The sequence below is a fragment of the Montipora capricornis genome, chromosome 2 (assembly GCF_036669925.1).
Source record: "Montipora capricornis isolate CH-2021 chromosome 2, ASM3666992v2, whole genome shotgun sequence".
In the NCBI taxonomy this organism is placed as follows: Eukaryota; Metazoa; Cnidaria; class Anthozoa; order Scleractinia; family Acroporidae; genus Montipora; species Montipora capricornis.
This window is the reverse complement of record NC_090884.1, coordinates 28,211,953-28,224,452: the sequence shown is the minus strand read 5'-3', so window position 1 is coordinate 28,224,452 and position 12,500 is coordinate 28,211,953. Positions and strand designations below refer to the sequence as shown.

At 39.5% G+C, this 12,500-nt stretch overlaps 1 protein-coding gene across 2 annotated transcripts in view; it reads right to left on the bottom strand.

Annotated features, from left to right (window-relative positions):
- The window catches only part of LOC138039250 (leucine-rich repeat-containing protein 72-like), a 73,980-nt gene that overhangs the window by 37,778 nt on the left and 23,702 nt on the right, over positions 1-12,500 (bottom strand). For both annotated transcript variants that reach the window (XM_068885456.1, XM_068885458.1), the window contains exon 2: positions 8,834-9,029. In XM_068885456.1, the coding sequence (XP_068741557.1) occupies positions 8,834-9,029 (196 nt within the window). The remainder of the gene's footprint in view (positions 1-8,833; positions 9,030-12,500) is intronic.

Sequence of the window (12,500 nt, the reverse complement as noted above, 5' to 3'; positions counted from 1 at the left end):
TTTATACGAAACCAAAACTCCATATCGCCAAAAAATATGTGCTCACAGCCGGGTTACAAAGATTCCTACTTAGTACTTCATATAATGTCCACGTAATGTCAATCTGATTAAAGATAGGAAAATTACAGTTCTGCGGCAGTAACAATAGGGAAGCATTTAGACCCAACACCAATTGTAATCACATAGAGATTCAAGTTCTATAAGGTGGAGCAAGAAGAGTCAGAATCTTCTAGACAGTACCTGGTCAAGTTAGAAAAGTTAGCAGAGATTTGCCTATTTGAATATCGCAAGAAACCTATTCGCAATCCTTCCGTGTGTGGTTTGAAAGTGCGCTTGATTCAACACAAGCTGCTAGCAGAAGCCACGTTTACTTTGCAGTCTGTGGTTGAGAAAGCTTGTGCAGCTGAATTAACGGAAAAGGAAACTGTTGTGGTACAAGTGGGTGGAAGTTTTCCTGAATGTTTTCGATGTGGGAAAAGCAATCACTCCTCAGAAACCTGCTTTCATTGGAAAACAAATCGTTATGGATGCAACCAGGTCACATTGTGAAGAAGGGTCCGGAAAAGAATACTCATACGCCTGCTGGGACAGTTTTCTGGTACTGAACCAGGTTCTCCCCTCATAGTTTTCATAACTTCTTTGAATGATCTGACAGCACATTCAGCTTCACCGTTGGAGGCTGGATGGAGAGGACAAAACAAGATAAATTCCATTCGATTTTAGGAATTTCTTCATTTCCAGTGCCGTAGAAAGATTGGAATTGATCGGTGTGCTCGAAAAAGTAGATTTTTCTGATTGGGCCACGCCCATTGTTCGAGTGCCCATTGTGCCACACCCGATGGAACTGAAAGGATTTATGGGGATTATAAAGTCACCATTAACCAAGTTTTGGAGGTGCCTGAGTATTCCATGCCAACGGCAGAAGAGTTGCTTACTCACCTCAATGGTGGTGAGAAGTTTTCCAACCTGCAGATATAATCTGCATACCAGCAAGTGTTGTTCGACGAGGAATGGTGGCAGTATTTGACCATTAACAGTCATCTGGAATTGTTCCGGTACACCCGCCTACTCTTTGGAGTGTCTGCCAGCCCAGCCATTTTTTCAGCAAACCATGCATCTTAAATGGTTTGAAAAACATAGCTGTGGCAAGGACCACACTTGTGGCTACGCAGGTACCTTATTACATGAAATATTCACAACAGGATATTTCATGATATTAAGAAAATCACGAAATTAAACATGAAGTCAAGTGAAGCTATGATCCTCGCAGTTATGAACTCAAATTTGCCAACTGCATAAAGAAGCCTGAAAAATTCTGGACTTCAACGGGGTTTGAACCCGTGATCTCTAACCAACTGAGCTATGGAGCCACTGACGTTTGGGAGCTGGTCATTTGTGGGTTCTAATGTTCCATGAGGAATGAATCAACCATGAAATGATATATGAAATGGATCATATATGAACTGCGGATATGAAATCAAGTGAAGCTATGATCCTCGCAGTTATGAATGCAATTTTTGCAATTGTGTAAAGAAGCCTGAAAATTTCTGCACTTCAACAGGGTTTGAACCCGTGACCTCGCCATACCAGTGCAACGCTCTAACCAACTGAGCTATGAAGCCACTGACGTTGGGAGCTGGTCATTTGTGGGTTCTAATGTTCCCATCAGGAATGAATCAACGATGAAATGATACATGAAATGGATCATATATGAATTGCAAGGATCATAGCTTCACTTGATTTCATATCCGCAGTTCATATATGATCCATTTCATATATCCTTTCATCGTTTAAACAAGAAGTGTTGGGAACATAACATGACACGAAAATTAAGTGACTTACATTATGTCAACAACCAAGAAAGAACGAGTTTATTTCCACTGAAACGTTTACAAAATCACATTTTTGACTGTTCTGAGGAAATGTCTTGGTCATCCTCATCACTACTGCTTTTTCTGCCCTCTCCAGGTGGCACTCCTTTTATACAGTCTTCAAACTGTCCATTAACCCATTGACTCCAAGGGGTTACCAATTGACAAGTAAAATCGTCTGGCATTAGACAGAGTAAAAGGTCTTGCCGGTTTAGAGCACTTTGGACGTCAAAGGGTTTATGGGGACATTTTTCAGTGAGTGATTAACTGGCTCCCTGTAATAATGTTCCCCTCGGTGCTTAAATCTCTCAATAGTTTCCATGTTCTGTGAAGATGTTTCCATTAGAACTGTCACCTCTACTGGAATTTCCGAACCCCCTTGTTTATGAATGTCAACCTTAACCTATCGCTTTTTGAAAACAATAGACTTCTTTAGCTTCATGGTCAAGTGGGTAAACATAACATTCAAGATGGCGGCTGTAAGTGAGTGTTCTTATACAGCATGGATGAGATCGCTACGAAATCTTGCAAATGTGTCGGCGATCACAATCGCAAATCATCCCATAGGTTGTGGAAAAAAGGAAATTGGTCAGAAGGGTTATGAAGTCTTCACAGAAAATTATGTTTACAATGTTTTCGTGAAAAAGGCACCTGACGAGGAAGGCCGCCAATTCAATTCATCTTAATTCAATTTATCTATTTAATCAAAAACAGATACAAAAATGTACAGTCTGTCTCCGCCCACAAACAGCAGGCTAATCGCATACGTATTGCCTATGCATACTTGCGTCCAGAAACATCAGAGGGAGCTAAAGGAGCCCGGTAGCAAACTATTCTGCAGCCGTCAGATGAGACCAGAGCTAGATCCTTGCCAGTACATGATTTTCCCGAGGCATCAGTGTACATTACCCCATCTGCGTTTAGGTTTATCCACAAAGAGACAGAAGCGGTGGAAGAAGAGGTTACCAAAACTGATAACAGTATTGTGGTTGTTGAACCTAAAGCTTACATGCCCACTCATGCATCAACTTGGGTGTCCAACAGCATGCGTCTTAGGTGGGAAAGGCCAGGTATCCATGAAACCGAAGAGTATGTTGCATAGATATAGGAAATACTTGGAGGAACTTTGTGGCTCTTGTGCTCGAGTGCATGATGGTACGTTTTATTACACGGACTCGCAACAGAGATTGATATTCTGTCTGTGACTGAGGCTGACAAATGCCCTTACAGGAAGTATGAACAGTTGCACTTGCATTCTTTAGGGTACCAGGTTAAAATAGCATGGGAACGTTAGCAAGAAAACCTGGACATTGAAAGCTCTAAGAGGGGAATGTTGCTAATTGCCTCCTAGATTGTATCAGTAAGGCAGATACGGATATGAAACATGTAACTGGTGAACAGTTGCAGAGAGTACTGAATCCCGTACTTGATCAGTGTGATGAGGTCTTGAGAAGAATCCCCTGCCTCAGACTGCCACCCATGTATCCACCTTTACTAAAGCTGACTGATGCTTGTGGCAGAGTATGTTGAGCACCTTGCCCACATAAAAATGCGCAAGGAGAAGAAGAAGAAAGAGGAGACTGAGGGGGAGGGAATGGAACGGCTGAACCCGGAGTACAATGACATTGACTGGGCTGGACTGTACAAATCCGATAAGCTGTCGTCCTTGAGGGTGGACAAGCTATCCTTGTACTTTTCTCACAAGATCACCTTCAAAGGGAAGAAAGCTGAAAAGGTTGCAATGATCAAAGCACACATTGGCAGCTTGCTGTACAATTCAATGGAGCGTCAACAACCTCGGCAGCTGCCACTAAGAGAGGCAACAAGAAACCTTATCACTTTCGAGGTCGAAACTGATTCGCAAAGTGATGTAGTACATCGAGTTGTCGGTTCAAGACCGAGTAGCTCAAGTGCAAATCCTCACTGGAGACTGCTTTTTCACCAGAAGCCCGCATGGAAACATCAAAATATGGGCGAAAGCAGGCATGGGTCAAGATTATGTTAGCTGGGAGAAGATAGTTTTTTGATAAATAAAATTTTCCACACCTGTAAATAATTTAGACTAATCTTGACTGGTAGCTTTGGTTGTATATACAAAATAGAAGCGAAATGGAGTACTTTTTTCCTTGCCAAAAAAAACTGTTACCCTCCCCCGCTTGAGAATAAAAAAGGTTTGACCAGGGGTGGATCCAGGATTTTACATGAGTTATTTGCACCAACTAAACTAGGGGGGTTTGAAATTGCTCTCAAAATGCCATTTTCCTGCATTCTGATAGCACCTCAAGCCATTCAGACACATAAGCAGCACCTCCTCCAGAAAGGCATAATTCTGTCTTAACAGTAGCTGCAAACGACTCTATTGCTTACTTTCATGTTATTCTGGTTTGTCTGATAAAACCACCAGACAAACCAGAATAACATGAAAGTAAGCAATAGAGTTATACTGTGTTTGACTATAGAAAGTGACAAAAAGGGTTGACAGTCCTACACGACTCCCTTATACGTGGTCTGGTTTCTGTTGCCTTTTGTCATAATTTTTCTCTCTTGAGTGAATGGACACCTCTTTTAGGCGGTTCCTGTAGGATTCATTTAGCAATGGTTTTTGCCCTATGAGGCTTTACATTTGAATCTCTATACTGCTGTGTGATACTTTTTCTTCCAAGAAAATATTTGGTCTCGATAATAATGTTTTTAGTTTCTTGGTGTTGATTTTCTCAGCAGTAATCTGAATGTGACCTTATGGCCTCACGCTTTTCTATGCTTGACCGCTTTGTTTATCGGCGGTAGAAGCGAGTGATCTTCTGCGCTTAGAATTCGAACTGACACTGACACTGGGAAATCAAATAGCTCAAGATCACCTGGTTTCCACACATTCTCTATGAAATTGAGCTTGTCCTGGTCCGAATACGAGCTGATTTCCATGAAAACCAAGGCAATATCATACTGAGAACAGTCCTCCTTCCGACAAACTGGATCGCCTCGAAGCATGGTTTATGAATCAAAACTGTTCTTGTCTTTCCTTTCCGTAGCAAGTTAACGAATTCAACAAGAACGAAGGGAATTGTGAGGGAGATGCTCCTCTTTATATATGATTGTCAGTAGTTTGCACGGTAGTTTGTGACCTGAATAGCCAATCATAACTGAGTTTGAGTAGTTCGCAAGACAATGCGAGTGATTCTGACCAATTGAAGTGGGTTTTGAGTGATTTGTGAAAAGATCCATGTACATCCAGTCCCCACTCTCTCGGTAGAAACTTTGTCCGGTCGTGCCTTTGAATTTTTTTCGCGTTGTTCTCGGAAGTATCGACAAAGGACGAAACCGCGCGAACGGAGACTCGTCCAATTCGCTCGGGAGGAGGGCTGGGTTTGCTGCACATGTGTGATCGACGGAATAATTTCTCCCTTGTTTTATTTCATAATAAACAATAAAACAAGAAGGATAATTGATTTCGTGAACTGCAATAAAGAGCTGAGAAATAAGGTTTGGAAAAATTTTGAGTGATTTCTGCAAATCACTTGAACTACTCTGGATCCACCCCTGTTGAGCCTCCCCAATTTGTAAAAAATTACTAAGGACCCTCCCCTCCACCCTCCCCCCCCCCCTCCCCAAATAAAAAAATGTACTTTCCCTAACTGGAAGGGAGGTATTGCCGCTAGTGTATTATTGCCAATGAAATGTAAATTGTGTATTACTCAAAAACGTGAAATTTAAGTGTCGTGAAATAAACATGAAATTTCACGCAACAAGGCCCCTATAAGGGCGTTTCTGTGGGATGCACAAACAGTTGACACAAATTGTCCAGTTACAGTAAACTACAACTACGGGTAAACTTTGGAAAATGGCGAGAGATTATCAGAAAGATAAATTTGTAATTGAACTAGAAGTTATTAACCCTGTAAGACCCAAGGAGGGCTAACAGACGATTTGACTGTAAGGATAGCTGGGAGTACTTATCTTGAGTTAGTTCGTGCATTTTACTATCTTGCTACCATAAACAAGATTTATTATTGTCATTGTACGCTCAAAACTTTTGCTTGTCATATCGCTTGTCTGATGACAATGTCAATCACAAGCATATAACCTTTAACATGGAACTGTTACATCATTTTGTTTCACACAATAAGTACATCCGGAATAATACACACAGGCGTCTTGTTCTAAGTTTAAATGAGTGAAAAATCACTCGGAATACCATGTTGTGCAGAAATAGGGTGATATAGTCATTTTTTGGAACAATTAAAAAATTGAAAAATAAATTTCGGGCATTTCCAGCGTACCGCTGACTGACGATTTCATCATGTTGGCAACACGCAAGATTTTTGATCAACTATCTTATTCATAACATTTCCAGAAGACTGAATCCAGCATTTTCACTTCTTAGGTGCTATTGCAATTGAGTTTTCACTCACAACATAAGCTTGAGTTTCTACATCGGGAACAACATTTAAAGTTTCTCATTGAACCCCAACACAGCTACCATCGCTTTGGTTGCCCCACCGTTTGAGAACCCGTGATCAAACTCATATCGGGAAAATAACCTCATGCCCGATTTCGTTTTGAATTTGGTCGTTAAAGGCTTTTCGTAATGTTCTTTTCATGTTTTTGATTTCTACACAGGGACGAATGGCATTGGAATTCCCAAACAGTGCTTCCTAATAGCGAGTGTTTACTCAATGGCCAAATGAACACACTGGTTCGATTGATAAATGCTTGGCACAATGGACGCTTGAACACACTGGTTCGATTCAAAAAATGTTTAGCACAATGGCCAATTGAGCACACTTGTTTGATTCACAAAATATTTTGGGACGACTGAACAAACTGGTTCGCAAGAAACAAGTCGATTAGAGTGTTTGATCTATGCAATAATGTTTATAGTGGAACACACAAGAACGAAGCAAGATTTAGAAATAACATAGAAAATTCTCCTCCCCTTTAAAGCTTGCCATTCTTAAAGAAAAATCATCTGTCCACTTTATCCCTTTTAAATGTGAAGTTTAATACTGTGTCAATCATTGTGACCGGGAAGGATTCCAAAGTAAACGTTTTCTCTCATCACAAAAAGAGAACTGTGTCAGCATGGCCAAGTGGTTAAACACACTTTCAAAATGCCAGAAAGTTGTGGGTGTTCTAATTGGCGAAAGGGAGTTTGGAAATACTGAAGGGTATAAAATTAGATTCCCCGATCAGAGCTTAATTCAGTATCCGAGAGGTATGCACATTTGTGACTACGATGAAGAAAAAAAAGGAATTCGACTGGTTTTATGACGTGGTATGCCTGTGGCATCCCACATACATGTAATAAGTTATTTTAAACACACATTGCAGGGATATATACTTAAAGCTGAGTGTTTTTTAATTTGTTTAGAGCTGCTTTTTGCTCTGTATTTAAATTTTTGGCATACATGTACATGTGTATCTTTAGAAGATTTTTAACAATGAATCTGATAAGGTTGCATGACGCCTGGACGCCCGATGACTAGATCACAAAAGAAAGAAGAGAATGACAAAACAGTATACCAGTAACTGTTATAGCTCAAACTTGGTGGAAGAAGTTAATAGTTTTTCCTTTGTTCAGGAATGAAACTCGAATTTTTATTGTCAACTGGAAATTAAAAAAATCATCTTTACTCTTTATTGGACATAAAGAAAAAGTTGATTTGTTTGTTTGCTTTGCTCTAAACTGCGAGCAAACAAGTGTGTTTTATTCCTTTTGCCTAACTGTTTTTTGATGTACTTTGACAGTAACAAGAAAATTTTGCCCTTGTGTTATAAACATGTATAAATCGCAATGAGTTGTTGTAAGATTAAGGAGAAATATCATTAGCTTGTGGTTTCAAAAATTTGTTTAAAGCACGCATACAGGTAATTTGTTGGAGATTTTCTTTGAAGTTTGTCCTTTCTTGGTTGGCGTGTTTTGCCGATTCTTGTTCCAAGCCAAGCTGGAGTGTTTCAATGAGAAAAATGAAATGTGAATGATCTCGTTCTCAGAGATAAAGTGGAATAAAAGTACCAGTGTATCAATAAAACTCTTTTTTCACCTTGAACTGACAAAGTGTCCAAACAATCTGTCACATCATAATTTTAGTGTCATTCCTATTCAGTAGCTTTTGATAGTTGACTCTGCTAGCATTCACTTTTTAAGGATTTAATTTTAGTGTCATTACTATTAGCTGGCTTTTCATAGTTGACTCTGAAATGGCATTTTTTGCCTTTCCATTTGCTAGCTAAGGATTTGTTTGTTTTCTTTTACAATTAACCCATGCAATTCAAAAAAAAATTCATTGCCTAACTGGTGAATCCCACACTAAATTTCACTTGAAAAACCGATATCTCACTCACCACTGTGTGATTCATGCAATATCTATTTTTTGCATGAAATTTACCATGGAATTCACTAGTTAGGCCATGAATTTTTCTATAGAAGAAGGCCAAAAAACTGGAAACACCAAAATGCAGAACAATTCCAAAACCCTTTTTTTTTTCACTATCTCTACAGCCAGTATGAATAAATAACCCGGGAGCTCCATTTTTAGGCTTGGCTTAAGCTGCACATGTATATGAAATTAGCCATTATTTCAGGAATAAAAAAAATCATTAATGTCCACGATCGTAATGCTTAGCTAGCATGCCATTTGCAGTGACATATCAGCTCCTGGACTTGCTTAAAATTATTACACATTTGTTGGCTTTACAATCATGGACAAAACTTTTAAGAAAATTACCCCTCCAAGCCCTTTCGGTTGTAAGCAAACAATTTCACCGCCGTCTCAATGTTGTTTTCTGGTGGTCATGAACAGTTTCCTAGAAATCAAAACTTTCCAAATTAACATTGGATAGGGGGACAAGAAATGACTGCTGTGGCATTCACATGGGAACAATAATGAACAAGTGCTTTTTGTCGGTTTTTGTACGGTTTTCTCAACAAGTCTTGTCCACGATTGTATTTTGATAACACTCACTTAGTGTCTTGAGGAACTGCATGGCTTTCAGCTCATGAACAACGTCTGTTAGTTTTAATAGCTGATTTCCATTCAACAATAAAACCTGAAGACAAGTCAAGTGTCGTAAAGAGCCATTGAGTGCTACAATCATGTTATCTTGAAGATACAGCTCCATCAACTGGTAGTTTGAAGCAAGGCAATTCACTTTTCTCAGCTAGGACAAAACCAGATGAAAAACAATATGTACACAGTGATATTACATCAATTTCAAAATTGATTCATTGATCAGAATTTGAGTCAAAACAAAGACTAATCACAGGTCACCCAGGGGAAAAAAGGGCACATGTGGAGCGAGGTTCAAGTCTACAAATTTGTATGAAATTGTGAACGAAAATCGATAAAACTTACCACATGCCTCTTCATAGCTGTCCTTGAAGCTCACACGAAGTTTAAGAAAAATAAGGTCCACTTCACCTGCTATACAAGGAAAATGGAAAGGTAGGAAGCTGACACTAACATCATGGTCCAATCGATCCAAAGTCAGCACGATTTTTTTCACCAAAACCACCAGGCTCTGTGAAACTTGTAAATCCATCCTCCAAATATCCGTGGGATCACAACCTGGTTAGTTTGAAAATGATAAGGCGCCTGGTGACAAGTAGGGTGCTTTCCATTGAGCCAAAATTTCTGGGAATTTCGGGCTGAATTCAAATGGAAAGAACTGCTCCGGTTCAGTCTCACCTCTGGAGGTGGTCCTCTTTGACCGGTCGGTCCAGTCCAACCAAAACATGCCATTCCATTAACAAAAATTATCGTTTCCAGTCACACTTGACTGTGACGTAACGAAAATTTTGGTCGAAATCTAAATGGAACGCGTTGGTCCGGTTGTAAATTGACTTTTGATTAAAAAAGTTTTTCCATTTTCCCTTGGTTAGCTCCACTGGTCTCCCACCTGATGGCCAGGCATATTGAAAAGCACCTGTAACCTCTGTCCCTAGCCAATGACAAGTCATGATTTAATAAGGGGCCCCAAGTTTAATGGTCATTTTCAAACTGACCAGGTTGTGATCCTACATGTACCTTTCAGTTTTGCTTGTATGGAAGGTGCAGCAAATCTTATTTTTGTGAAACTTAGTGTGAGCATTAAGGAAAACTACAGAAAACCATGTGGTAGGTGTTTTCATTTGGAATTTCTTACAAATTTCTAGACTTGAACTGCGCTCCCTCAGTGTCCTGTATTTTCCCATAATTATAAACCCCTACATTGTCACTAATAGAGAGCCTGGATTGCCTATGGACTAATTAAAAGGCCTGTGTCACTTTAAGTCTTATGTGTGAGCTTGATTGGCACCTACACAATTTCCAGTCAACAGAAGTCTGTACAGGACTCCCATGAGATGTGATCACAAATTTCCACTGACTCGTTATTGTTCGATGAAATCTTGTAAATAAAATGACAAAGCACAAGCAATCTTGCCGCAGCTCAAGAGGAAAGCGTAAGGAAAACTTGATGGAGTTGTTTCGGTGAAAAATGAAATTTCCAAGCTTTTTTTTTCAATGGAATTCTTCCATTTGTCATGCTATAGCCTCGAGTGTTCTGCAGTTGTTCAAGCACATTCATGACAAAAAGTGGGAATGAACGTCAGGGATGTCGGTGCAGAACAGTAGGAAAATCTTGCACAGAGACTTGCACATGTGGAACAGCGAGGAAACCGCAAAGAAACAGGGGAGGTGAAAATACATGTTCAACAGTTGTCTTTCAAAGCAATAAATTATTGTGGTTTCCGGCAGGTGAAAAGGACTGTTAAGAGGCAATAATTTAATAGCGGAGCTCCACGCGTGCATGGAGCGCCATAGTTAAGAAAATATCATTGTAACCCATCAATGCAAGAGATTTTGGTTTTATAGCTATGACGTCAATGATCGTCTGTACATGTACGTACACCCATCCATGTATGCCAATGTGACCAGTATCACGGATGTTTACAGCATACATCTTTGATATGGGGCATCCATGTTATGGTCAACTGACAGCTGTCAAAACAAGGTATCCACTGACCAGTATCACATGACCATATCACAGGTTTAGAGCTCATTGAGGTTACCTGTTTTTTTTTTTAAGTTGACTGCTGACCAGGTACTGGTTTTCGATTGGATCACAGACTCAACCCAGTTTAACTCAGTCAATGCTTTTCTATAGGTGTGGTCCACACTGGTGGCTACATAGTTATTCAAGTCAAGCATCGGAGGGATATAAACTTAAAGCTGAGTGTTTATTTTTAATTTGTTTAGAGCTGCTTTTTCACTGTATTGCAATTTTTTTTGGCATAACTTTAGAAGCTCTGCATAATGCCTAAAACAGAAATGAAAGAAGAGAGAACGAAAACGAGAACGAGAACAACAAAACAAAATACCAGTAATTAATACCTTAAAATACCACACAAATTATTTTCTTGGGCACTAAACTGTTTGTTATTTTTACAGATGCGTTATTTCAAGTAATCGAAATGAATTCTCGTAAAATTACGGAGAAATATCACTAGCTTGTGTTTTCAGAAGTTTGTTGAAAGCTTCTACAGATAATTTGCTGAAGCAGATCTTGTTTGATGTATATTCTATCTTGGTTGCATTGTCATATTTTGCGGACTCTTGTTCCAAGCCCAAGCGATGCTTGCGTGTTTCAATGAAATACCTCAAAATGTGAATGATCTTGTTTTCAGGGATAAAGTGGAATAAAGTACATCAGTAAAACTCTTTTTTGACCCTGAACTGACAAAGTTTCCTGACGGTTTCTAAGTTTAGCGTGATTCCTATTTGCTGGCTATTGACAGTCGACTCTAAAATGGCTATTGCGATTCAAGAAAAATTCATTGCCAAACTGGTGAATACCAAAGTAAACTTTACTTGAAAAACCAATATCGCACTCATCACTTTGTGATTCATGTGAGATTGGTTTTTTGCGTGAAATTTACCATGGACTTCACTTGTTAGGCAATGCATTTTTCTACCGAAGAAGGCGAAGAAAATGATTTCATTAAGCAGTAACCAGAAACACCAAAATGCAGACAATTCGAAAACCTTTTATTTTCACTAACCCTGCAGAAAGTAAGAATAAATAACCAGGAAGCTCCGCTTTTAGGCTTGGCGAGATATATATATATATTACAATTATGTACTCACACTTGCTATTACTGCTTGCGGCAAGGCTGCACCGGGGGATTTCTCCCTGGTGCAAGTGTCAGAGGTTGCAAACTCCAATTGTATGGAAAAAGAAGGGCTAAAGAGGTGCCTCCTGTTCTTAGAAGAAGATGGTCAAGTAATCATGTTGCTGGCAACGGACAGGTATTGAACATTTTCTCGAGGCCTGTTCTCAATCCTGAGGGAGGGGGGGGGAGGATGCCATATATGGGCTATATAGGTATGTGCCGCTGTGAAGGGTATGGTTTTCAAGCAGTTTACTCTAGCATAGGGTATATAAATCAGATCGTTTGCATCTAGAATAGGGTATCATTTTTCACAAAACTGACCACTTGGTTGAAGATTTTGTTAAGACTATGGAAACCAGGAATTGCTACTCCAAAATATAAAAAAATGAAATCGGCAAGTTTAAATTTTCACGACTCAGCCTCAACAGCGTTGATAGATGACTATCATAAAACGCTACTGGCTATTATTAACTGTCAAA